Genomic DNA, 26,839 nt, shown 5'->3' on the forward strand with positions numbered 1-26,839 from the left:
CTCCTACATGAACTGTAACTGGGACTCCTTGGGCAGTGAAATGTAATTCAAGCGGAGTAAGAAACTTTGGCCCTTCCACCTCCAGAACAACTTGTTCATGGTTGGTCCTAAGGAACAGGCTGACCCCATAGCCAAGAGAATAAAACCAGACATGGCACTTTCTTTTCTTTTCTTACTTTTTATATAAAATAGACATTTACATACATTTTCTTTTGCAAAGACTTAGAGCATAAGTCCTTTATGTGAAATCTAGCCATAAATCCCACAGTGAAAAAAGCAAAGACTTTGCAAATTCCTGTACCACTGACATACATCCAGCTGCTGCTAAGTATGAATTTATTTTTAGAAGATTTCTAATCTATGGGCTGTTTTCTTGAGTTTTTTTAAAAGATATGCACAACTGATTAAAAAGAAATTAGATACAGAAATAAGAGCCATATGAATAACAGGCAATGCAAACAACTCCCACATGAGAGGAACACACAGCGTGACATCCACTTCAGGCAGAGATTTCTACAGTAATACAGTTGTAGAAGCCATAACTTTTACAGAGGATACCACTGGGGGTATTTTCCAGAACAAAACATTTTCACCAAGTCATTACAAACATGGCAATGAACTTTTGCACGAAATTATTGAGATTACCTGAAGCAACTTTGCCACATCGTAACACTAGTGAATGCCAAGCACTTTTTTTCTTTTCCCCTTTTTTTTTTTTTTTTTTTTTTTTTTTTTACTGCTGGTTTTAAATGTACATGAAAGCAAGATGGTGCATTTTGTTGCTGCTGCAAGAGACTGAAAGTTGGAGAAAAAACCCTCTAAGGGCTATTTTTTTCCAAAGATTGTGCATAATTGCATATATATGAAAGATAGAAATTGAGCACTTGGGCAACTTAATCACATACAGACTGACGAGACTGAAGCATATACCAACTGTTTCGCTGAGCTGGAGGAAAAGTGGGGCAAAGGATCATACAACTACATTCCAAATTGCTTAATTATTAAAATTAGAAATTATCTTCTTTCACCAAATATTGTATACCATATCTGGCTTGGTTTCTATAATTGTTAAGAAGCTTTCATAGTTTTTAGATAATTTTAGGGGTGTCCAGCTTCCCCTGCAAGTTAGGCTCTTTATTTTGGATTTTTTTGACTTAGACTTCTTCCACCTATGTGCATGCATGCACACATCCTCATCGAGATCTCTGGAATGAAGGCCATTTGCACTGCTGCATTCACTTGCTGTTTGGCCACAACAAGTTGCCTGCACATCTGTAGGAACATCTAGTCCAAGCAGTCTGTGAGAGAGAGAAAATGCCCCCCACTGCATCGTTTATCCTGGGGGATGGAAAAGGAGTGGAAGCAAAGAATGCTGTACTTTAAATAAGCAATAAAACAAAACAAAATCCATCAGCTGAAAATATTATTCATGGGGAAAGGAAAAAGCAACACAATTATTAAGTTTTTCATTTAGGATTAAAACGCACAGTGAGTACACAAGAGTCCTGTCTAACCAGCTTTCCGTTAATTCTCCACTCTAATATTGATGAGCACTGAGGTTTAGCCAATGCAACTTGCAGAGCGCGAACTTCCCCCTCCAGGTAGAGCTTCAGCCATTTATTAATTTGTAATCTCTGCTAACCATGCTGAGCGCTGGAGTTGACAAAAACAATGTATTTATAACTCATTATTTTAGAAGCTGTGCAATGCTAGAGGAAGAGGACATTTCCTATGATTAATTAAGATAATATCCAGTTTATCACAAGGTAAGTTCCTTGATTTATCATCCACAATAGCGTTCTGTTTTGGTGGAGGTAACCCATTTCATATCATACTCCATTCTTCTTCTTCGCCTGCAATAAACCTTTCATAAGATTAATGTCCTGAACAAACACAGTGTTTCAGCATGGACGCCAACGAGACAGGGACTCAGCTCCAAACTTCACAAGGGTTTAACTGCTTTGGTAGCTTACGGTCTGAGTCATTCTCTAAATACGCTGCCAGTTTGCAGACCATCATCCTGCATAGATGGGGTATAAAGTGCTGGTTCAGGAAAGCGGGGTTTCATTACTGAGCTCTCCTCTCTCCGTAACTACCACAATCCTAGCTCCAAAATGTGGAGTCGGCCTTTCAGCATATAAACATAATCTGGTTCAACTGGGATTAAACTCCATGGATATGTTACCTGCCTAACTCAGGTAAGTGGATGAACGTAAGCCATGCCTTCCAACCAAACCCACGGGGAGGGTGGTCTCATTATTCTGCAAGTAAGACAGTGCTGCAAAAATCCTTCTCCAGGATCTGGGAGGAGAGCACCCAAAGCTGTATTATACTTTTACATGTGCACTGGTTTTGGGAGGTCAAGATGGCTTTGATCAGGTTCTAGGACAAGAATGAGCCAATCATTTCTACCAGGTCTCTCCAAAAAGACAAACTAAGATTTAAGCTGAAGTTAAAACCACAGAACCAAGTCTTCCCCTTCACAAAGCATTGCTATAAAAAATACAAGTTACTTTATATTTGAAAAAATATGTTTCACTGGCCACAATTTAAAGCCACACTGTTGTGGGGCCTGTAGAATATATAGTATTTATTTAATATATCTTTATGAGGCAAACTTCATAGCTGATACACATTTTTAAATAAGACATACCTCCCCCCACCCCTATCCCCCATGCCTCGGCGAGCTGTTGGAGCACTCCGGAGCTGCCTCCTCTGCAGGGGGCTTTGTGCTGTTGGGGCTGCACCAAACAGCCCTCTGCCAGCCCCCAAAGCCACCGCCACAGGGTGGTACCATGGGCAGCCAGCCAGCTTGGCACACAGGGCTTCGGTGAAGCTGCCCCACAGACAGGCTCACCCTGGGGAGAGGCAGAGCTTTATGGTCCAGGTACCTCTGAACACCCCAGTAATGAACCACCTACGACTCTGCAATGCATGGTGGGCAAAAGACTGCTCTCAAAGGCGTTTAAGCTTCAGTTTCCCCATCCGATGGGATGCTGCTGGCATGACCCCATCTCCTCCTGGCCATCCTGGCAGTGCCAGGGCTGTGCAAAGCTACTCCATGCGTGGCATCTAGCAGAGCACCCGCACTGGGGACTTGCAGAAATGTCAGGTTGGCAAGTCCACAGCCATAAAAGTCATGTGAAAAGACAAAGAGTTGCTGGTCCAGGCCCAGGACCTCACACCTGCCGTTGGCCCTGGAAAGCAGAGTGCTTTGGGCTGAGAGGAGAAGAGAAAATACACCAGCAAAAGACTTGCTTATTTTGGTCCCAGCTGCTGCCTTGGGAAACTGGTTCAAAGGGAGAGAGCCCAGAAATGTATGTCACCACCTTCTCCCTGCAATGGTCTCTCCCTCCCAGCTGTAGGCACTGGCTGGACTCCTTGACCACTACCTCTCAAGTCCAGTCTCGTCTTGGTGGGCACACAGCCATGGCTCTAGCAGGTCCACAAGCCCTGGCAGGGCAGACATCTGTACCAGTCTGGACACTCTCTGAGCTCCAAATGCAGTTGGAGTCATGTTAATAATTTGTCAGTAATTTGACCACCAGTAGTGGCTAGACACCGAGCTTTTTAAATGGAGCCAGTGGAGCCACCAGAAATCTGGAGCTTGCTGAGGTGCCATGGCCAGCACCAACTAAACCTGCGTGCCACATGGGTCACTGCCACAGAGGCTTTTCCTGACAGATGTGTACCAAGGCATCACATACCTAATCGGAACTATCCTTTACTAATAACGCCAAACCCTGGGCTGCTTTTCTGCAGGAACTGGTCACAGCCTAGCTGAAATATAACAACTTTTACAGCAGTTTCTTGCTGCAAGAGGAACAAACTGATGACCTACCCTGATGTCCAAACCCAAAGGCAGTGGCACCAAGCATGATCCCACTAACTCTGCGAACTGGTACAAACCCTGGTAGAAGCAGCAGAAGCGCTGGTATTGCAGTGACAGTATGGTCAAATGTGATCTGCAGCTACTTGCTTTAGAAACATCGTGAAAGGGAGTTATTCAGGCATGCCTCGGTGGTATTGCTTTTTTCTAACTTCATACAATACAAGTCACAATGCCCAGCCACGTGGCCAGCTGTGAAGGATACTGCCCAATTCATATAAAACAGAGAAAATATATTAATTATTTGATTACTATAAGTTAAATAAATAAAGCTCAAAAATAAAAGCCCTCATTCTGAAGAGAATTTGTTTTCCCTTTCCAGTATTTAAAATATAGATTTATGACTGATCAGCTATGGGTAATTTTCTATACCTTTTGGGGGAGGGGTGAGAACACTTTGACAAAGTGTTTTGTCAAGTGTTATCACCATGATAAATGGGCTTTGTCCCTGCACACCCATAAAAAAGCCTCTTTAGTACCTTTCCAGCCTAGGAAATCTTCCCTAATCTCTCTGTGGCTTTACTTTGCTTCCTATATTGATCAGATTGGTTGGTTGTTTTTTTACTGGGGACTGGACAGGAGGACAAATAATCCTAGAGCTTCCTATTCCCTTTGGATGCTTCCATTGTTTTTCAGAATAATAATTATTTGGCCTGGAGGGAGAGAGCAAAGGGTAAAGCCATATGATATTTGACAGTACTGATGTCATGAACCTGAATTACTACAAAATTACTACCTTATGAGTGAAACATTCAGGTGAGATCTTCCCTCAAAGGATCATTTGTCCTACTTATAGAATCATCCGCTAGGGTGATATTCAGATACCATTTTCCCTTTCTTTAGAATAATTTTCCAGTCACATTTAGAGCTGTAAAAGTGGCCACCACTTTCTCAGCATCAACCCCTTGAAACCTTTTCATGTGACTGTTATGACCATCTTTCCTGGCTCAGAAGGACCTGGCAGCACTTGCAATGAAGCCCATCAGTGGTACTTTACATGGACGAGGTGACACTGTGTCAAGCAACAGGAGGTGCTATTTCACCCCTGCTGCAATGGATGAGCGCTTTGTCTTCATTGTTTCCCCAGTGATAACCAAGATATCAAAGGTACAAGTCCCACTCACACTCCTGGTGTGATTAAAATGGGTTCAACCTAAACATAAATCTTGATTAAAGGAAGGTTTTCATTCATTCCCCAGCATGTCCCACAGGAGTCAAGCGTCTCCTGTAACTTTGGTCAAAGACAAGCATGCATTCAAAATTTGCCTTCCATAATTCTGAGTCCTATCAAAGTTCCTTCAGCATCACTTCAAGCAATAGGTTTTCACCATACTCTTCTCCAAGGGGCATAGGGTTTCTTTTCACTGGTGACTGAACGCTATGTTTGGTCTTTCTCCTGGACTTCCTGAAACCGTTTCTCCAAGCGATCCAGTTTGGCCAGATTCTCCTTCAACAACTTGCTGTTTGGAACCAGCTGTAAGGCTTTCTCATAGTAGCCACGGGCAGTGACGTAGCTCCCCTACAAAGAAAATGAGTGACAGATCTCATCTGCATTCCCTGACATAAAAAGTTCATTCCCTGGGAATGGCAAAGACCATAAAACAAAGGAAAAAGAGTTTATCAAACCTAATACTGTTAGATAACAGGAATACTTCTACATTATGAAATGGATCACCAGGTGCCATTAGCCTAAATTTGAGCAAACTCACATGGCAAGAAGTAGATTTTAATTTTTCCATTATGTTGTACCAAAAGAGTTAAATTTTACTCAGTGGTAGGACAGCTTGAGAATATCACACAACATGACTCCTTAAGACCCAAATCATAATGATATGCTAAAGTATTCAAACAGATAAGCAACCACAGGGCGGGCTGTCTATTTTTGTAATTTCATGCCAGTATTCTGCATTAGACATCTTTATTAAATTAATTAGGTAGAGAGGAATCTTAAAAGGTGACTCACAGTGATATTTTTCTAAAGTAGGTCAGCAATTGAAGCAAGAAAACTTTAGAGATGGGAGGTTGCTCCTCGAAGCCTGCCCTCTTAAAATACAAGCTTTATATTACAGGATACATATTCCCATGCAACCTGGTTGGGAAAATCTAGTTGGGGTGGACTGACTTTTCTCCTTTTTAGATAAATTATGTCAGGGACACTCATTGTGTACGAACATGCAGCTCTTGGCAGTCTGAAACAAATTTAGCTTTCTGTCCTGAGTCTCTGCACTTGACAGCTTAAGGGAAAGCGAAACTCTCATACCTTGATGTGCTCAATGCCTCCCATATTCATCCAGGCCTGAGCTTGGTCCGGGTTGAGCTCCACCGCCCGTTTATAGCTCTACATAAATACAAAACGGTTTTAGGTTATGAGACTGACCCTTCAAAAAAAACCAGTGGTGGAGGGGAAAGGGAAAGAAAGTTTTCACTCCTGAATACATTTAAAATAGAATTTCAGTCCTTCTCGTATGCAATGCATAAGCTGAAATTCAGTTTCTTTATAGCAGAGGCAATGTAATATACTGCTTCACCGCTGAGCTCATCTCACAGGTTTTCCCTGCCCACTGCACCCTATGAAGGGCCACACCAACCCCTGTGACCTCTCCCTGCCACCCTGCACCGCTGGGGTCTCCTGCATGTCAGGGGCATTTCCTTGGGCAGGTGCTTGCCAACCACAAGTCGTGTATGGGCTGTGATACTATTTATCTACAAGGCTGCAATATGGAGCTGGCAGCAGACCACGGTACAGCCACTTGCGTGGAGGTTTCACAGGGACCCGAGGGCAGTGCTATCCCTCCCCACTGCTTCTGCCACTGCGCATGGGAGAAGCAGCAACAAGAACTCTGTCAAACAGTACCATTTTTTATGGTGTCACCACAGGAAAGGATTCAAATTGGGATTAGACTTCTCTAGGGATACTGAGAATATTCACAACTGTCCCAATAATACTCTGTGTTATTATTTAATGCTAACAATTTCTGAGCTATCAAGTCTCCTGCTCCACAGGATAAGTCAACGTCTCAGCCATTAGGTAATGAGGTGAGGTATAACAACAAGGTGGGCTCTTACAGGTCCCCAAGCTTCCAGCTGAGCTACCTGGAGTTGGCCATCACCAGCAAGAGGGGCTGGGGCTGGATGGAACAAGGGTCTGGTCAATGAGAAAACACCCAGGCTTCTCCAAAACCCCACCTCAACTCGTACTTAAGCTCTCAGAGCAGGGAGCTGTATTTCCACACAGGAATGAGGAAAGAAGTTGCAGCGAAGTCTGGCAAAGTTAAAGCTTTAGCTGCCCCACAGCTTTAGCTATACCGCTGCTGAACTGCTGAAATCCCAAGGCCAGCACCCAGGGTGTGTGCACCAGGGCGTATTAGATGCAATGAGCTCACTCTAACTTTTAACCTATAGAACTATCCCTAGGGCTTGGACCAGTCATACCTCAAAAGCCTTGTCAAGGAGATTCTGTTCTCTTAGCTGGTTTCCTTTAGTGAAAAAGAGCTCTGATATGACTTTTGGATCCTTTGGTTTTAGCTGAAGAGCTTTTTCTATAGCTTCAAGTGCCTGTGAAAAAGCAAGAGAACACTGTGTTACTGTATTCCACACCTTTCCACTTCTCATGCTCTCCTTGCCACTAAGGCCTCCCAGTGTAAGACTCATCTTCCTCCTTCCCTTGTTTGCCCCACACCATTAACACAAGTGGAAATGGGCTTTTTAAATGCCTGTGGCTGATGGGCAGTGGGGCTGACAGCTGCTGGAGCAGTAAGTGATAAGAAAACCATACTGCTTAGCTTCAGTCCCAGTACCTAAATAAAGGTTTTAGTGAAAAAATAAATCTACTGGATGTGTGGTAAGGTATGTGACATGTCTCTGGAGAGATGGAATGTAAAATTCAGCCTGAGCTCTGTGTGTGAGCCCTTGGGACAAAGGTATCCCATGGCCACAGTACCTTGGTATAGTGCTCCTGCTTGCTGTAGATGGCTGACAGAAGGCGGTAGCACTCCAGACACTCCGCATCCTCATTGAGTATATGGTTCGTCATCTTCTCAGCTTCCTTTGTCCGCCCCATCATTGCTAAAACCTGAGCCTAGGGAGCCACATTGTAAAGGGTTATGACCTTCAAAAGCTCAGCTCTCCTTAATACACGACGCTGCACTCAGCAGCTGGTGATCCACCTGCATGGCCCTGCCCCGGCCAAGCTTGCCCCACACTCACCAGCGCCAGCCGGATCTCTTTGTTCACAGGCTGCAGTGATGCCGCTTCTCTGTAAACCTGCAATGCCTCTTCATACCGCCCCGTATTGTAATACAGAGCCCCCAGCGGGGACAGGATTTCAGCCTTCCGAGATACCTTCAGGGCCCTGGGATTTGGGAAAAAGAGGTGGTGTGAGGATCAAAGCAGAAGAGCGAGGTGTGGCTTGTGCTGGGATGGAGCAGTGAAGCCCTGCACTGGGCTCATCCCATCACGGGAAGCACAGACTTAAGGCCGCAAGGAGGGATGAGTGTGCCCACAGCAGCAACACCTCTGGCCACCTGAGAAGGGGAGAGGACCACCTCCAAAGTGCACGTGAGCATGCCATAGGGGTGGGGATGGCTGATGGTGGCAGAACCTGGGGAGTGTGAGCACAAATCTGGGAGCCAAAAAGCATGCAAAAAACCCTAAACAGTCCACCCTGTTGCACACTGGTAGTCAGAGCCTGCCTACTGGCACACTGCTGTGAAGGGCTGGAGTTACTGGTGGTACCAAGGTTTCGGTGCTGGGCTGTGCAGCAGTTATGGTTGTTACTGCTGTGGCACCCACAGACCAGCTTCGAGCAGGGTGGGAGTTGTGCTAATAACCTGCTCATGCCACCAAGAAAGCTCTGACTTTATTGTCAGAGCATCCTCCAGCCAAAAGCGGCAGTCCAGGGAAGTCAACACTGCCTAAGTCTGCGCTGCCTCTCCAAGCACTCCCCCAAAATAGCCAAATAAGCAAAGGTAAATCTGATTTCAAATGGACGGAGAAGGAAGGGAGGAAAACCAAAACATGTGCTGACAGATTCATGTATCAGAGGCTCTGTAGCAGAGACAAGCTGTACAGGGGAAGAGGGAAACTTCTGTCTCCCATCCCAAATTCTTACCGCTTGTACCACACCTCAGCCTCTTTGTTCTGTGCCAGGGAGCGGTGAAGCCTGCCCAGGTTCACCATGGCCACATGGTGAGCAGGGCTCAGGCGGATGGCCTCCCTGTAGTGGGACACGGCTCGCTCTGGAGCTCCTGGAGAGGAAAGCAGCTATTAAACTGGTGAATCAGAAAAATCCTGTCACAAATTCGACACTCAGTAACGCTCTGGGTTTTCTTTCATCTATCGGTCTACGCATGAGAACCACTTAGAGAAAGAAATCCTGCCTCAGCCTTTTTAGATTAAGTGTAAGGAAAATTGCTGTCCAAACTAAGATTTAGGCTCCAATATTCAGAGACAATCCTGAGAAATAGATTTTCTAAGGGTGGGATTTTGCAGATCAAGGGTACAGTCACCAGAAGAAGACTCCTGACTGAAAGCACCCTCCAACCATACTGCAGGGTGGTCGCACCCTCTGTGCTAGGGACAGAGCCCACCTGAACCATCTCCTGGTAGAGCATTCTTTGACCCTGGCCCACTGGAGAGATGGGCAATGGAGACACAGAGGACAAGCCACCCAGTATTCCCCACAACCCCACCAGAGCCACAAATATTTTCAGCTTTTTCCAAACAGAGACTATTCCCTCCGCCCCTGTCGCACTGGCCTTGCTCAGTCTTTCTGCCTTGCTCAACAGGACTGGGAGTAGCTGCCAGTGACCAGCTAATTCCCACCTTGGGACAATAAATCCCAGACCAGAGGTGCCCAGGTGCCTATTTTGGAGCAGGTAGGTACCATCAATGTGTTGCAGAGGAGCCATTGGGTGGCACTGCTTCGCTGTGCAAAAATGTCTACCGATGCAAGGTCCTGCAGTCCATGACATCACCACAACAAAATACAACACTGTGCAAAAAGAAACGTGCCAGACCACTAGCCCAAAAGCCTGAAGTTCTATTTCTGACCGTATATTTTTATTTAGCTAAAAAATGTCTTTCCTCAAGAAGGATCTTGCAGTGCTTTCCTCAGGCAGGACTTGCTGACTACCTACTAAATAAATTAATGGAGCACAGCATAAAGTTCCAGCATTCCAGCAATGTGAATATCGTATTTTTAACGCCAGTGCTCATTTCATTGGTTTGCACACTTTAGACCAGTTAATCTCCCGATGAAAACCAATACTCAACAGAGCTTTGTCCACCAACAAAGCTTTTGAGCATTGGCATTTTTTAAGCCAAATCACTTCACAATGTATTTAATTCCTTTTCTAGCTGCAGAACTTGAAAACAGCTTGCACGTGCTGGGACACTGGACATACGCTGCCATGTGAGTTTTATTTTCATGGTTGTTCAGATCAAGTTCGGTTTTCCTGAGACTATCTATGCAATATAAAACTAACACTGATACTTCTTGGTGTCTCCTTTCTAGGACAGAGGAGGGGCATCTGTAGGGAGATTTAGAAGCACTTAAGATTCATCCAAGGCCAATGACATCTTTCAGGGTGGGACTTTCTCAAAACATCCAGCAGCAGCCTCCATCTAGATGTTTTTGAAAACTGTATCTACAAAACGTCTTGGGAAGCAGCTGGGCATGCACCTCAGTCTATAGTCAGCCAGTGTCCCCCCTTGCTCAGCACACAGGGGTGATGTGCATCATCAAAGGAGACACATTGAGAGTGTATGACCACTGCAGAGCTATCTAGAGGTATGGCTTTCCACAGCTGATACTTGCTGGAGGCTTGTTGCACAAAATCCTGCAACTGGCGTGGTGTTTTACAGCATCTCCCTGTGCCTGCCGGGGAAGAGTGCAGCCTGTGATGGGCTCGCTACCAGTCACTTCCTTCACGCCTTGTCATGTCTCCAGAAGGGTTATTTACACATCATGCCTGAAGTATCAAAAGTCAGTGGTGTTTTTTTTTCCTGTTGTTTGTGTGTAGGGAAGTGTAGGAGTAAACCAGGAAAAGTTAGTTTTGACTTTGGCAGAATACACAAGTGCAAAAAATAGAAAGTGCACTGCACTGTGTTTGAACCAGATTTTTTGGCAGGAATAGGACAGTTTATCTGCGTTGGCAAGCAAAGATGAGTACAATGTCAGAGTGAAATTACTGAGGAATTCTTATTATTTGCAAACTTGATTTTTGCCAGGGCACAAATTCTGAACCTCAACCTCTGTCATTAATGCCATGAAGCCTTTTTTGATTATGAATTTTGGCTTCATATTTATTTCACACAAGTACTACAAAAAAGCGATGGCTGAGCATCAGCTCAGAGGTAGGACAGCTAACTGCAGGCTGATGGACACCATTACCCTTTCTTCCTAAGCATCACTTGAGCTGGGCACAGTGTGAAAGCGACAGAATGGGTAGCAACCACACACTTCAAGCCTGCAATATTTCATCACTGAGTCTCCCCTATGTTCTGGGGGGGACTGGAGTGAGACAGTAGTTTGGTTTCCACTAGTCATTTGTCAAACTTGGCCTTGCTTATAAAGCTGTCAATAACAGGCAGCAATTACAGCAGCATTTTTTGTTGTTATGTGGATGCCAGGAAGTGTCCGAGTCCAGGGAAGTTGGATAGGAACCAGGAGCCCAGAAAAGAAAGGCTTTGTACGTCATTACGGAGCTCCTGAGAAATCAATTTACCCCACAGTATCTTATGTTTTGTTTTCACAGATGATTGTGGTTTAAAAGCCATGTTTGCTTTCATAGCCGTGGCACTCAACCTTTAGAGTCAAAGAGCTGCTTTGTCACCAAGTAGAGTTGCAAGTGCTCCAAACACCGTAACAATCCACTTGTGTGCCTGGGATTTGGTTTGATGTGGCCATGCTTTCCTGGAGAAATGGCAGTATTGTCAGGGTGCTGCCCAGCTTAAATTGAAGAGGACAACTGGCTGTGCAAAGATGGTGGGAAACACTGAAGGAAACAGCAAGGCTGAATGCCACTGCCACACAGTGCCTGCATTGATTACAGATTTCAGTAGGCTGTGCCATCTCAGCAGCAGGGATATTTATTTCCAAGCTACAGTGGAGGCACGCCTATTGATTTGGATGCTTTTGACATCCTTTTAGATGTATACTGCTGAGTAACACAAATCAAAGCAAATAAGGCAGAGAAAGAAAATTCCTTGCTCCTTCTCACTTACCAGTATCAACTAAGAAAACACCATAGTTGTTATGCAGATCGGAGCTCTCTGGACAATTCTCTATGCCAGCCTTATAGACCTCCTCTGCTTCCTTAAGCCGCTCCTTAAAAGAGAAGATTTCTTAGCCATGGCAGAACGCGTGTCAGCACCGTTTGCTGCACACCTGCATTTTGTGACAACTCCCTTGCTGCACAGGGAGCTCAGGGTGCCAGCCCACCCCACTGTCTAGCAGACCAAAATTTTACCCCATGGCATGGATGCAATATAGCTGCCATCTGGTACCCTAGAGCAATTCAGACAGCTTTCCCCCATACATTTGCAATTGCAGCTACCCGTGAAACAAAAATAACAGCTGGAAAAAGTGGCTTCTGTGCAATGTCAGCGAGTCCCAGCTGAGCATGCACCCATCCAGGAAACACACAGTGACAGGGGTTGTGTCGGTTCTGTTGAGAAATATCTGTCATCTGGGAGCTGATATATTCTAATTTATTTGTTTAACAAGCATCTCACTGGCTAACTTTTTTCCCTCTGGAGCTTTGCTGTTTGTTCCTTACGCAGTAGGGAAAATACAAGGAATGAAAGCTTGGTGTGTGTGGTATCTGGGGGACGGGGAGCTCATGCAGGGGGTTGAAGGAAGCTGGATGAGGATGGAGGGCAATGAAAGAGTGGGGGAAATCTGACAGATTCAAACTAAAACCAGGAGTTGCCAACACATGAGATGTAGCTCACTGGGACTGACAGGATGTACCAATGTGCTCATTCCCAGATGCACTGAGCCTTTGTATTTCATAGAGGTCTGTTGGTGCTGAACATTTCTGGAAAATAGTGATCTTTTTTGGGGGAACACTGCCTACAGAAAGTGTCCCACTAGCTGGACTCTGTCTAGCCTCAGCTACCAGCAGCTCAGTCCTGAAAGGAAAATAAAGTGTCTCATTTGGATCAAATAGCAACTTAATAAGGTTTCCATTTCTTTCTGGCCAGCCAGTGTGTTCCCACTGCCCACATGCTTGCTAGCGTGGGTTATCACAGTCTTCCTCCTCCTCTAACCTCAGAGCTTTGCTGTTGGGTGTATTTATGGGATATATACATATTACAGCAGAGACAAGTATGGTGCAGAGGGGTGTCAGGCAAGCTTCCAGCACCAAAGACACTTTTTTCAATTCTTCTGCTTCTGTGGAGCGGCATAGCCCTACAGTGACAAACTCCACAGCCTCCTGATGACGCTTCCAAGTGAAATCAGCCATCCAGGTCTCCACTGAGGAAGGCCTCAGGCCACCAAGGCAGACCTCCTGATTGGGAGCTGAATCCATGTTGAAATAAGAGGTCGGTCCATTCCCAACTATGGACTCTCTTCTCAAGCCCTGCAAATCCTGGAGCCTTCATGGCTTTCTCTGGATTTAAAGAGTGTACCTGATGGCAGCTTTTGCTACGTAGCTGCTTAAATGTGTGGACTCCTTTCTCACCTCCTATTTCAGAACTGGAGAGCTGGAATTAATTGCATTGGAAGAGTATGACTTGATGAAAGCACATGGTTTGCCATGGTTAAGTACTTTCACATTTACATGATAAAGGTCAGCCAGCAGAAAAGACAGTGTGTGATAAAACACAGAAACACATTTTTTAAAAGTGCTTAAGTTTGGACATTTTGGATATATTTATGTAAATTTGACATCATTATCCTGCGGGGTCAGGAGAAGTGTAGCGATCACCAGAATTGACTAAAATGAAGGGACAATTTTTTGAGAAAGCAACTGTGTCACCAAGATATTAACAAGTACATTTTCAAAGATTTCTGTATTAGTTTCTTTTCCTCCAATTTTAATTTTCAGCCAAGGAATGTGGCTTTGTGTGCACATATGTTTTCTTCGTTTTATTTACTGATCATAAACACAACCTTTAAAGCATGGAGGGGCTGTGTTAAACTGGATTAGCAGTGTCCCATGTCAAAACATTCACACTCACCAATATTGAGCACTTTTTGCTTTTTTATCATAGTTGCCTTGCTTTTTTGGCACCTAACATCCTGACCCTGCATGCCTCAGGCTCAGCACAAAGTCTGGGATGATTTCTCTAACAAAGTGTTTGCACTACATGCAGTCAGAAATTGGGAAGGCTGGAACCAGCTTTTTGTGCCAGAGCTTTCTCCCCCACAGCCTCTCCTCTTCAGGGAGAAATGCTCTAAGTTCATCAAGGCTTGATTCTCATTAACACTTAATAATGCCACTCCCAGACCTTCATGAAACATTAATCAACCTCACAAAATTCAGAAGATTGGCTTAAAAAATGTATGAGATTTTTATGATATTAAAAAAATTATGCATGTGAGGATCTCTCAGTTGAACTGCAGGGATTTTAAGACTTTTTTTATGGCTCAGTTTTTCAGTCTGGTTATGCCTGAGTAGGCTCTCCTCTGCAACTAAGTAGGTTAAAAAACTTCTTTTTCTTATTGTAGGCTGATATTATTACACACACACACAAAAAATCACCTGAATCCAGAAACTAGGGCCTGGAAAGAGTCATCAAGTAGCACAAGATGGATGATGAAAACAGCGAGAGCTGGGAAGAAGGTGCTGTTCAAGTGCATCAGAGTAAAGCTTGAGGAACTAGCGTTACAGAAGCATTGTGAAAACGGTGAACAGAAATGTTTGATTTCTGATGTTAGCACCACTGCAGTGATCATGGAAAACAAGGAAAACAACAATACATTGTGACCACATTACAAAAGCAAGCAGAAAGAGCAGTAAGAAGGGCAAGCATTTATAAAAGGCACAAACACGCCAAACTGTTCTCTACAATGTGGTGGTGTTTTTTTGCGTGTCAGCTCTGGCTTCAGAATCAACTATCAAGGAAAGAAAAGGGCGATTACATCAAGTTACAGGCTAATTCCCTGGCACATAAGACATTCCTCTTAGAAGCATTATTTACTGCTGTAGGAAGAAGGACCCAAAAGGTCTCCTTTGGATTCATTGCCTTTAAGATAGCAGGAACATGCTGTGCAGGACCAACCAAGGCAACCCTGGCACCCTTTCACTGAGTCACATCCACCCATTTCCCCCCTTCTTAGCCTCAGTGCAAAGCTGAAGGAGCAGCAGTTTGTCATGGGCATGGTCATCTCATTTTAGTGTGCCACTTATGGCCCTTCAGGTCCTTTCTATCACATCCCAGTGAGAGGGGACCAGTTTGAGCTCCCTTCCCCAAAGAGGTGTTATCCACGCAGCCTACTGCATACTGTCTGGCATCACAGATACTGCTACAGCTGTGAGACAGACTCTGGGCCACAAGTAGACAGAAAAGCGGGTTTGTAACTTTTAGCTATTTTTGACACTGTTGCTTGGACTAAAGAGGAAAGCCAAAAACTGAAAAATGGGGTCCCACCATCATCCTTTGGGCTGAAGATGCCAAAACTTCTGCCCATACTCCTCCAGGAAGCACATAGCACTAGGGTGCGATTCTGCAGCCCACAGCCACGGGTACCAGCATGTATTTGTGGGACAGCCCCTACTGTGGTCCCTAGGGTGAGCGTGTGAGGCAGGAGCAGTATTATCAGGTAGTCATCTGCTGTGGCTGAACATGAGAAGGTGTTAAAAGCCTGCAGGAAATTGTTCTTTTCTGAGGAAATTATATTATCTTTTTTCCCTACTACTTACTCAAGTCACAAGAGGATGAACAATCTATACGTAAGAGTAGATTAATTATTGCTGGAGTAACTAATGGCATTTATTTGCTCTGGGCAGAAGGCCTTGGGACTCTATACTGGTTTTATTACTCTGTTGACCTTACAATCAATTGTTCTAATTAATAATTTCAATTATTATTAAAACCAGGTATTACTGCAAAGGACCCATTTCCTATACTTGCAGGAGACTCTTCATTGACGGCCTCATTCAAAACACAGTTCCCATTCAACAAGGCTCTTCTTTCCATTCATACACTATATTTCTAGGGCTCTGTAGCTGATACTGATAATATTCAAATATTTGAAAGTCTCTTAAAAGGGAAAATAAAACATCACGTCTTTCAGTAATCCACATATATCATAGGTGAGTTTTGCAGAGTGCCTCATTAAAGAAGCCTAAATCAGAACAAGACCTCTGCTTATAGTTTTGCTGAAATTTATCTGCTTCTCTTACAGAGAAAAGATTTCACTGACCAAATTGAGGGAAAACAGTGAAAGATTTTTGCTCTTTTGTTCTGTATGTATTTACATTTGTCAACCTTTTAAGAAAGCTTTAGCACCACAAGCTATGAAGCAGTTAGATCTGAAACTCAGGGAAAGAAAAAAATCAGTTTTCAAAATGTTTGTGAAGGTGTGCTGGAGCTGTGTAGTTATGAGGACCTCGTCACAGACCCCCCTAGCTCTCAGACTGGGACCACTGATTGTGGCTGCAGTCCATGTGAGCAATGCCTGAAGCACAGCAACCCTCATCTGCTTTTGCAGGCATGGAAAAAAGCAGGGCTTGGTGGTCTCAGCGTGGGAACCCGTGCTTCATGGCTTCTTCTGAACTCAAGCATTTTGTGCCTCAATTTCCCTTTTCCTCTGTGGGGACAATACTTCACCTCACAGGGACCTTGTAGAAATAAATTATCTAACTACAGAGAGCAGGGAGGGCCCTGAGTAATGAGCATAGGGAACAAGCCCAAGAAGAAATGAGTAATCCTGCCCCCAGAGTGCAGCCTGGGCCATGCGCAGTAAATAAGCCCTGGACACATATTGAACAATGAGGTTAAATAAAATACTGAACAGCTGCTCATTAAGAGCAACATAAAGCCGGTGAGCCTTCCCACCCCCTGTAGGCGATCAGCTACCACAGTAATTAAGGGCCATATCCTGATGCGTGCATGCAAAGGGCAGAATTCAGGCTGCAGAGGCCACCTTGTTTCTGGGATTTCCTAGCTTTGGAGTGATTTATTATGAAATCTCAAGGTTATCTATGTAAGTGCATCAGTCTGAGGGGGAAGCGCTTGCCTGTTCTGCTGTCACAACATTCAAGGTGCAATGGATTAAGACTTTGCCATAGATGCAGGGAGTGGCAGGGAGGGTGTTTACCCACAACTCACGACAGTGATTTAATTCAGAGCCACATCATGGGGGTGTAATTATTGACTTCAAAGGAGTTGCCTCCCATCCTGAAAAAGTCACTTCTGAAGCATCCTGAGAGCCCTCTGCAGACAGCTGTGGAGCCGTGCCTGCCATCCATGCATGCAAGGTGAGGGTGCTCCGCTGGGATGTGCAGGAGGTGTTGCGGCCGCGGCAGCAGTGCATACACATGCGCAGAGAGCACAAGAGCTCCAGCGATGGCTGTTACCTGTTCAGCCAGCAGTGAGGCCAGGCTTGAGTAAGCATCTGCAAACTCTGGGCCGTACTTAATGGAGTCCCGCAGTAAGATTACAGCTTCCTCCTTCTTCCCTTGAGACCTGCAGGACAGCGAAAGAGGGGAAAAAAGGAAGAAACATTGCTTTAAGCACATATTTAGGTCATCCCATTAACTACTTTAAAGAGATGTGAAAGTCCCTGGCTTGACTTCTTCAACAAAGTCTATATGATTCACTCATGCCTCCTCTCCACAGTGTGTGTACCCAGCATCTCCTCGGCCCGTCACTGTTTCCATAGGTTATTCTCAGGAGTTGGTAGGACACAGGCTTTAACGAATCTGCTGTTTGGTCTGCTATTCTGGTGACTGTCATACTGAGCACTACACAGTGGTCCCAGTGAGGACAAAACACCCCCAAAACAGTGCATTCCTCAACCTCACACACTGAAGAGCAAAAAGTGTTTTATTTTGGCTATCAGGCAAGTGGTTACAGGCCACATGCTCTGTCTGTTGAGTCATAACCACTAGATTTTGTAAACTTCTCCAGTTCTACCATACATCTCCACTCAGTATTTCTCTTTATGGCAAATATATCAAATTCTGCCCCATTCATCCCATCAGGAACTGAAGACACATGAAGGACAAGATAGTAAAAGTGTCCCCAGGCATTAAGTACTGCACAAGACCTTCCCAGCGATTTCTCTGGGAAGTTGCATGCCCTATGGGAAGGGATGCTGTCGGGGTAATACCGGGTTTGCAGTCAGCTTCTGAATGTCTGGCCCTAATCATGTCACAGAGGCACTGACTGACCTGGGAACAGGACATTTGCTCTCACCAACCCTGCTCTCACATCAGTGAGTTGGAGACAGCAAAACATTTGCATATCCTTACAAAAACCCCCAGAGTCTTTGCATGTTCCTCGACAATGAGTGCTTTTACAGATCCACTTGAAATTAAAGTATTGCTAAGTTAAATCTGCCTGGGATCTCTAAATAAATCCTTAGCAAGTCAATCATTAGGCTAGAGGAGTCTGTTCTTCAGATCCTAAGGATGAACAGAGACAACTGAGAGATGGCTACGCTGATGAGCTAGGTATTTTCCCAGCATTGCTTTGCATTTACTGCCACAGAAAACAGAAAAGGTTTCCTGAACAAAAACCTAAGGGTATTTATTTATTTGAGCTGCGATTTCTCCAGTATCACTCTGTATTTCTTTCCTTGGAAAAATGAGAAGGTTTCCTGAACAGACATCTAAGAATGTTTAGCTGGACTGGAAAAACATTTTCTTTGTGTGGGGTGTACAAAGAATATGAATAGCAGTGCTTACAAAAAGAAACAAAGGGCTCTGGGACACAGAAAATATGTGAACACCTTGCCGCTTTAGCCTTAGATTTCATCTGAGTGGCATGGTCAAGTAACCAGATCTTGTTTATAAGGTGCAAATTTCAGCTGATAATATATGTGGCTTTGCAGATTTTTTCCCTTTCTAGTTGTGTAACTGGAAGAATATTTTGCCTGTGCATTAAGCTAAGTAAAACCAGTTGTGCTAGTCTTTTTCTTCTTCCAGTGGTGTTCCATATAAATCACATGAATGAAGCAAAAACAAATAAAGAACCACTTTTCTCCTACACTAATTAAAGACTAGCTAGCTTGTCAATTTATAAAATTTTTGGATCCCTTGGCTGGAGTTTCATGACACATTTTTATAAATCAAAACCAGATGACTGCTTTATAAAGGTATTGATGTTTGGCAAAAAAAATGTAGGAAATGCCAGCTACAGAAATAAAAGGATTAAGTGATCCACTCAGCAGCAGTAAAAGTTCCCATTAACCACAAGCATGCACTCTGAACATGGGGCAGCCCTCTTAATTACTCTTTTTTTCAAAATGGCCTTTTTTTTCCCATTTGATCCAAGAACAATGTTTGTCTCCTGAAAGTGAGGGTAGGGAGGGAAAGATTATGGCGTCTTTTTATGTGACAGACTGAATTACATTAAAAAAAGCAGATCCAGTAGTTACTCAGAGGGTTTAGGCCTGTAAGATACCAAGCGCTCTGGCCAAGCACTTAAACGCGTACTTAACTTTTATGTACGCAAGTTGAAAATTAATTACTGGCTGAAGTGGTTTCCTGGATCAAGGCCAACACTTTGCAGGATAAAGGCCATCGTTTATATAAATCTCCTGCAATTTGGGAGAGCACAGAGCATTGGAAGAACAGTCTGATACACTGATTTACCATAAACTGGGGATCTGGAGCAGGAAAAGCTAGGTAATGTATACCTTTGCTATGACAGAGAGAACAAATTCAACAGACACAAGGAGTCTATGATCACCTAATCCAATTTTACCCCAAATTACCTTGCCTTACAATGCCCTCTCCTGCCTCCCTCTTCCACTTGAGCTCCCAGTGTCCTCTCTTTAGCCAGCATGCTTGAGCCAAGAGCAAGGAACAGCTCTTTCTACTTGGAGCATCTCTTCCATATTTTCACAAGTGCCCCACAGTTGGAGCAGCATCAACTTAAACCACCCCACAGAAGCCTGGCGATGTGCTGCACAGGGCTCTGTGTGGGCTGTTAGCACTGGAGCACATTTAATTTATATCAGAAAAAGCTACCTAGAAATTAAGTGTCTAGAGGACTTTTTAACCTTCAAGATTTGTTTTATTTTGTGAAGTTAGTTTGACTGCATTAAAGCCAGAAACTCAGAACTCAACAAGGGCTCCACAACCATTCGGAACATCTCATCTTGGTTTCACACCATAATCTAAGAGGAGCTTGCAGTGTCTAACTCTGCCTGTCTGAAAAGAAGCTTCCAAGCCTGTTCAACTCCCTGGTTTAAAACTCCTTCAGATAATTTAGATGCACTCCTTTGTCATTCATCTGTACTACATGGATGACACCAATGTGAGGGAGCAGACCGCTTTTCAGAGGGACCATGTCTGACAGGAACCTTATGAAGTTCAACAAAAGTAAATGCAACTCCTGCACCCAGAGTGAGACAACCCTGTGCACAAGCACAGGTTGGGGGATGACTTGGGTCCTGACAACCAACAATTTGACCACAGGCCCGCAATATACCCTACACAGCAAAGAAGGCCAACAGTGGGTCCAGGGAAGCGATTCTTCCCCTTCATGTGACACTTGTGAGATCACATCTGGAGAAATGTCTGTGCAGAGTTGGGCTCCCCAGTGCAAGGAAGGCATGGACTTACTGAAGCAAGCCCAACAGCGGGCCACTAAAGAAGGTCGGGGCTAGAGCACTTGTTGCATTGAGGAGAGGCTGAGCGAGCGGTGTCTGCGTAGCCTAGAGAAGGCTCAGGGATGGTTTCAGTGCTGCCTGCAACTACCTGGTCAGAGGACACAGAGCAGCCAGAGCCAAACTCTTCTCAGAGGTACACAGTGACCGGACAAGAGGCAACAGACATGAGTAGGAACACGGGAAATTTTTATTAGATATAAGGAAAAATATTTTCCACCATAAGTGTGGTCAAACACTGGAACAGGTTGCACAGTTAGACTGTGGCATCTCTGTCCTTGGAGGTGTTCAAGATTCAGCTGGACACAGCCCTGAGCAACCCAATCCAATTAGACTTGCTCTAAGCAGTGGGCTTGATCCAATGATCTCCAGGAGTCCATTCCAACCTAAGTTATTTTTTTAAATCTACTGTAAATTTGACACTGCCAGAATTTGTTCGAGTATTTTTTTATAAACAGATTACAATGTGTATGTATGTGATACTGACAGATAACTACAGCACTTCATGCATCATAAGAGTATCCTAACCAAAGACCATCCATAAAGCCAGATGCAGCATCACTAAACATTATCACTCGGTTGGCTTCTTTGAATGGAAGGGAGGAATGTTTCACTCTCTAAAAGATCTTAAATCCCAAGACATGTAATAACTGTTTGATGTTTTTCACTATCTTCACACAGTTACACAAGCCTGTGTCAGCACATTCACATACATTCCTATCCAGAAGACTGTATCAGAGAGGGCAGACAGCAAACAGTCCTTCCTCTGAATAAATGGGAAGGCTAAACATGGACTAAATCGTAATAACACTCACAGAGGACAGTGTTACTCTACATTCAAAAAACATTCAGTCCTTTGAATAAACTCAAGATTTCAGTGGACATGGTTTCTAGGCATTTCACTTGCTCCTTGAAAATGAAGCCATAACACTCAAAGCCCGTAAGAGTTCTGAGGCTTTTCTTCATAAGAAATAGTGTACTGAATATTGGAGAGCTTTAGGTATAGATAGATACAGTACTGCAAGTAAGAAGTTCTCTCCCATTATTCCTGCAACAGAAAGCCAAGGTAAATATTTACTTCAAATGTTCATAATATTTTATTTCTTGTCTTTTCACAGAATATCCCACAGGCTACAAATCTGTGAGGTATTCTGAATGATATTTATCTCAGGTTTTCAAGCCGTATCTCAACAAAAATAAGTCTATATAGAGGAGTTAAATATTTATATAATGGGAAGCTTCAAAACAAAGCATCAGGCTGCTCTGTGTCACTGATCACGGACCACAAAAGCAGAGAGATTTCTCACTGTTAGGTAGGCCATGTTTTCGGTCTATTTTAACTTAGAAATGTGTTGGCATTGTTTAATTATCTATTCCCCAATATTTATATTAGGCCAGAAAATTATGACATACAACTTTATTTTAGGATATGTAAACAAAACCAGAGGCTTATTGAGCCATTACCCTGCAATGCTTCCTGAGAACATTCATCTTCTGGCACATAGCTGTCTTCATTATGTGCAAACAGAAAACGGAAACATCCATTTTCATCTAGGACTTTTGCAGAAAAAAACTTGAAAATTCCACCCTCAAAACAGATTTCTATTCAATCTTAAATCACAAGCAACGGATGCTTAAATAGAGAGCTTATTTACAGGGAATAACGAGAGGCAGATTCCCACATGGGAATAGCAAACTCATCCTTCCAAAATCCTGCAGTTCCCCTTTCTCAGCACTCCAGAGGAGGTGAAATCTAACACCCACCATCAGATTTCCATGCTATGAGCAGGGGTGGGCATAACGAACTCAGCAGAATTCAACTGGGAGTTCCCCATGCCAGATGGTTTCGTTATGTGCCCCAGTACAAGCAGTGCTGTTACTGGACATGCTTTAAGTGCTGCAGATCTGGCTTTTCCTGATTTGCACCATGCACTGAAGCCTCTGCAAAGAGGACAGAATGCTTTTATGGCTTGACCACTTATACTCTCTCTGCCATATGTTTAAAAATGAAAACACTCTTCATAATGTCTCACCGCACAGCCAGAAAGCAATATCTGCCTGTAATACTCTGCAGATTTTCATTTATTACCTAGATTATACTAGCATTTAGTGTCTGCAAAATACTGGTTGCCCTATATAAATATATATGAAAGAATAATTTGGAGACCCAGGTAGGAAACATAAAGACAAAGTTCTAGGAAGGGGGAGCTTGAAATCTCTGCCTCATTCCTGTCTAGTCATCTTGCAAGTCACCTCATGCTCCAGCGTGGCTGAGGAACTCTGCTAAGCTGATGGATGATCCAGGAAAGGTGCTGGCCAAAGGGTTTGGGCTAGCATTTCAGGGGAGACATCCATATAGGATCTGCCCACATAGCATCTGCTTCACATATGTGCTAATCCCTACACTGTGACCTATACCTATTTTTCAGCAAGTTTTTTAAAGCTGAATAGGGAGATAAGGACACCCAGTTTCTTACAATTAATGCTACTGGTGTGTCCAGATGCACTAGGTTGTTTTGGAAACCTAAAGAAAGTTTAGAAAAAGGGAGCAAATAAGTGTGGGGAAAGGGCAAGTGGAACCTGAATGCTTTTTTTCAACGAGTTTAGCACAAGCAGCACACACCTTCAACATACCGCAACATATCGGACCACAGAAGGATGCAGAGCACATAGAATCATAGAAGGGTTTGGTTTGGAAGGGACCTTAAAGATCATCTAGTTCCAACCCCCCTGCCATGGGCAGGGACAGCTTCCACTAGACCAGGTTGCTCAAAGCCCCATCCAACCTGGCCTTGAGCACTTCCAGGGATGGGGCATCCACAGCTTCTCTGGGCAGCCTGTTCCAGTGCCTCACCACCCTCACAGTAAAGAATTTATTCCTAATACCTAATCTAAATCTATCTTCTTCCAGCTTAAAGCTGCCATTACCCCTCCTTCTCTTACTACGTGTCCTTGTAAAAAGTCCCTCTCCAGCTTTCTTGTAGGCCCCCTTTAGGTACAGAAATGCAATCCAACAGGACACACAATATCTTAACTATCACATTAGGAAAAACATGACATATTGCATACAAAACAGCAGTTCCAAGAGATTTTTCCACGTGTCTCCTTTGTGGTTTGCCAGTGCAACAAATCCAGTTTCTATCCATCTGCTGGGTCATAACAGCCTATCAACAGGCCAGATTTAAGTATTATTGACATGGGACATCCTCGTGCTGCTTCTAGCTTACTTCCTTTTGTATTAATATTTGATATTAAAAAAAAAAATCACTGAGAATAACTAAGGCAAACATGATGGATTAAAAGGACAATATGTATTTTTAAACACCATTGCCACCTAAGATTAATTTCAATCAACCCAATCTTATGAATACTATAAAGACCTTCCATCTCTCTTGTAGTAAGACTGCCTTTACCATTTTCCTTTCTTGTGTTTCCAGTAAAGCACTCACCTACTTCCTATTTAAGAATTACTCACCTGCCATATTCTAGCCTCAAACCATCAGGTTTACTTGTAAAATTATTCTAGCTTCTCTGCTACTGAATGGACCAGGCAGAACTTCAGCAATCCATGTAATATCCTTCATATAAACTCTCACTCAAAGTAATATTTCAGAACCAGAAAGATCAAGTACGTTTTGATGAGACAGTGCCACTTTAAAACTAGTCCAACACTAAAGCCCAATCTGCTCCAAAGGATTTACCAGAGACCTATTACCAGCAAAACAGATGGTTTATATCAGGAAAAATGTACTTTTACTGCTGTAGTTTCTGTAGTTCTGTCAGCAAATAACATGCTATCCTCACAAAAACAAGGGGTTTTTTTGCTAGTGCAAAATAGTAATGCAGGAATAGAGATGTTTTCCTTTTGTAATTGTACACCTAGCAGATCTTACCACACTGGCAAAGTTTTTTGTGTAGATCTAAGTTCAGTCTTTAGATATGGTTAGTCAAATTATTTTGCATGATTATTATCACCTGCTACTCTCTTTGCTGAAGGCTGACACTCTAAATAACAATGAGTGAAATTATGAGCTGATTGACTTGCCTTCTTGCTTGGCAGAGTAACCATATAGGGATGCAAACCAGCTTTTCCCCTCAAACTCACTCATTATGCAATGGGATGAGCCTTCTGCTGCTCTGAGCATCTCAGTTAGGTGCTTATGCCTAAACTACACACTAACCTTCCATACAGCTAATGAGGAGAAGTGGGAACTTGCAGAGAGTGGCTTGTTGGATCTGTTATTTATTAGATCTGCATCAGATGCCTGCCTTTGAACAATGTGGCTTGCTCCACTGGAAAGGCTTATACCTCTCCACCAAGATCAAAATCTCAGGTGACTAGCTGGGTTTAGGCACCTCATTTCTGATGCCAGATTTGAAATACAATTGTAAACAGCACCTGAAGTGGCATGGCAGACAGCATAAGGATATCCAAACTAAGCCTCACCTTTGTGCCAGCACTCTTGGCTGGCAATAAGCAATAATGCCATTTCTTCACCAGATGGCAGAAAAAAACTAGTTTGGTGATCTGTACAGAGAGAATGTGAATTTCTTTGGTGCCAGCTCTGCATACAACTTACTTGAGCAAGTTGCCAAGATTGAAGAGAGCTCGATTGTGCTGAGGATTTAACTGAAGGGCCCGTCTGTAATAGTCCTTTGCCTCCACCACGTCTTTGGTCAATGTCCCCAGGTTGTTGAGAGCACTTGCGTGACGAGGGTACAGTCTAGGAAAAATGAAATATCAAGTTAAAGACACTCATTTATTGACAAGTAAAGTGGAGGTCACTAATGCTGCCACCACTTCTGTTCAGCACTTGATAAAGAGAAGGATGTCAGCCAGGAAACACTTTTCTCTTCATTTGCTTCAGGTCCTGATGGGATCCTGAGGAACCTTTTCAACTCCCGAAGAGACTGCAAGTCAGATCTTCTCCTACAGTTTCTGTATGCCTCCAGGGCAAAGAGGACCACTGAACAGCTTTGAAAGCCTATTTTACCCTCCAAGCAAAAGGCAAAGTGACTAAAGCAGCTTGAACATTTTCATTCAAAATGTTTTTCAAACAAGCAAGAACTGCTTTGTCAAAAATGTTTCCAATAGAAATATGTTTTGACATATACAGAAACCAACACAACACTGTTTAGATCTATGTTTTGGGTTTGTTTTTAAATCAGTTTTCCACAACAAAAGTGATAATAAATTACAAAAGGAAACTTGAAACCAGCTGCTGAACAACGTTTCAGGACCAAGCAAAATGACAAAAAATAAATCTGCAAACAGACTGCTTAACAGTATGAATTCCCTATATTTTTAGTTGTATTTTTTTACCACTTGCCTCAGTTCTCTTTTTAACTGATCCATTGATCTTTACATCTATCTGTTTCAGTTATAACACTACATAGTAGGCCCAGTATATTTCTAAAATTCTCCATGAATTACGCAGAATGTTATGGTCCCTTCAGCTGGTTAAATTCTCAAAGTTGTGCCCCTACATTAATATTTTGGTTTGTAGGTCTTTCACCAGAAAACTCCAGAGGTGAAAGTAATCCAGGGCAAGATTTATCACCAAGGACCCTTTCTGTGACAGATGGGTGAAGACCGATGTTCATAGTGATAAAGAAAGAAATCTGTGATGGTAGCCCACTGAGGTCCCAGGCAAGCTGGGAGACCAGCTGTGCAAGAAGGACTGATGCTCTGGTATGAAACAGCATGAAACTCCTCCAGATCATCATTTCATTCATGACAGGGAGGAAGCTGGTTAAGATGGTCAAGGCTTCAATTTGAGAGGGCCCAGTTGCAAATCCCGCTGCCACTGCAGATTTTCTATTTTGGATGAGGACAAATCATCCAACATTTCTGTGCCTTAGGTCCTTGTTCATGGGAAAGTGATGTGGATAATGACATTAAAAGTAGCTGGCTATGACAGCCTAGGGTACAGCATGAGGAGGGGCATTTGAAGGAAGAAGGGATTAAGACTCTATAATATAGTCTGACTCTAAAGTTTGCAACTGTTTTTAATCTAAGACTTTCCATGGTGATTTTTTTTTTTGCCTGGAGTTTTTTATTATGTCAGTTCAGCCTTGGGATTTTCTGTGCTTAAGTACCATGAATAATTTAGCATTTTATACACTGCTGCAACAGCTGTATCAGTCACATTTTTGCT

At 43.5% G+C, this 26,839-nt stretch overlaps 1 protein-coding gene across 2 annotated transcripts in view; it reads right to left on the reverse strand.

Annotated features, from left to right (window-relative positions):
* Positions 1–706: 706 nt before the first annotated feature.
* TMTC1 (transmembrane O-mannosyltransferase targeting cadherins 1) overlaps positions 707–26,839 on the reverse strand; it is a 147,161-nt gene continuing 121,028 nt past the window's right edge. For both annotated transcript variants that reach the window (XM_055711881.1, XM_055711880.1), the window contains 9 exons: positions 25,262–25,405; positions 17,422–17,530; positions 12,116–12,218; positions 9,000–9,135; positions 8,096–8,240; positions 7,830–7,967; positions 7,322–7,444; positions 6,150–6,227; positions 707–5,408 (listed from right to left, as the gene is read on the reverse strand). In XM_055711881.1, the coding sequence (XP_055567856.1) occupies positions 5,268–5,408; positions 6,150–6,227; positions 7,322–7,444; positions 7,830–7,967; positions 8,096–8,240; positions 9,000–9,135; positions 12,116–12,218; positions 17,422–17,530; positions 25,262–25,405 (1,117 nt within the window). In that variant the 3' untranslated portion in view covers positions 707–5,267. The remainder of the gene's footprint in view (positions 5,409–6,149; positions 6,228–7,321; positions 7,445–7,829; positions 7,968–8,095; positions 8,241–8,999; positions 9,136–12,115; positions 12,219–17,421; positions 17,531–25,261; positions 25,406–26,839) is intronic.

Source organism: Falco cherrug, chromosome 5 (assembly GCF_023634085.1).
Source record: "Falco cherrug isolate bFalChe1 chromosome 5, bFalChe1.pri, whole genome shotgun sequence".
NCBI classification, from domain to species: Eukaryota; Metazoa; Chordata; class Aves; order Falconiformes; family Falconidae; genus Falco; species Falco cherrug.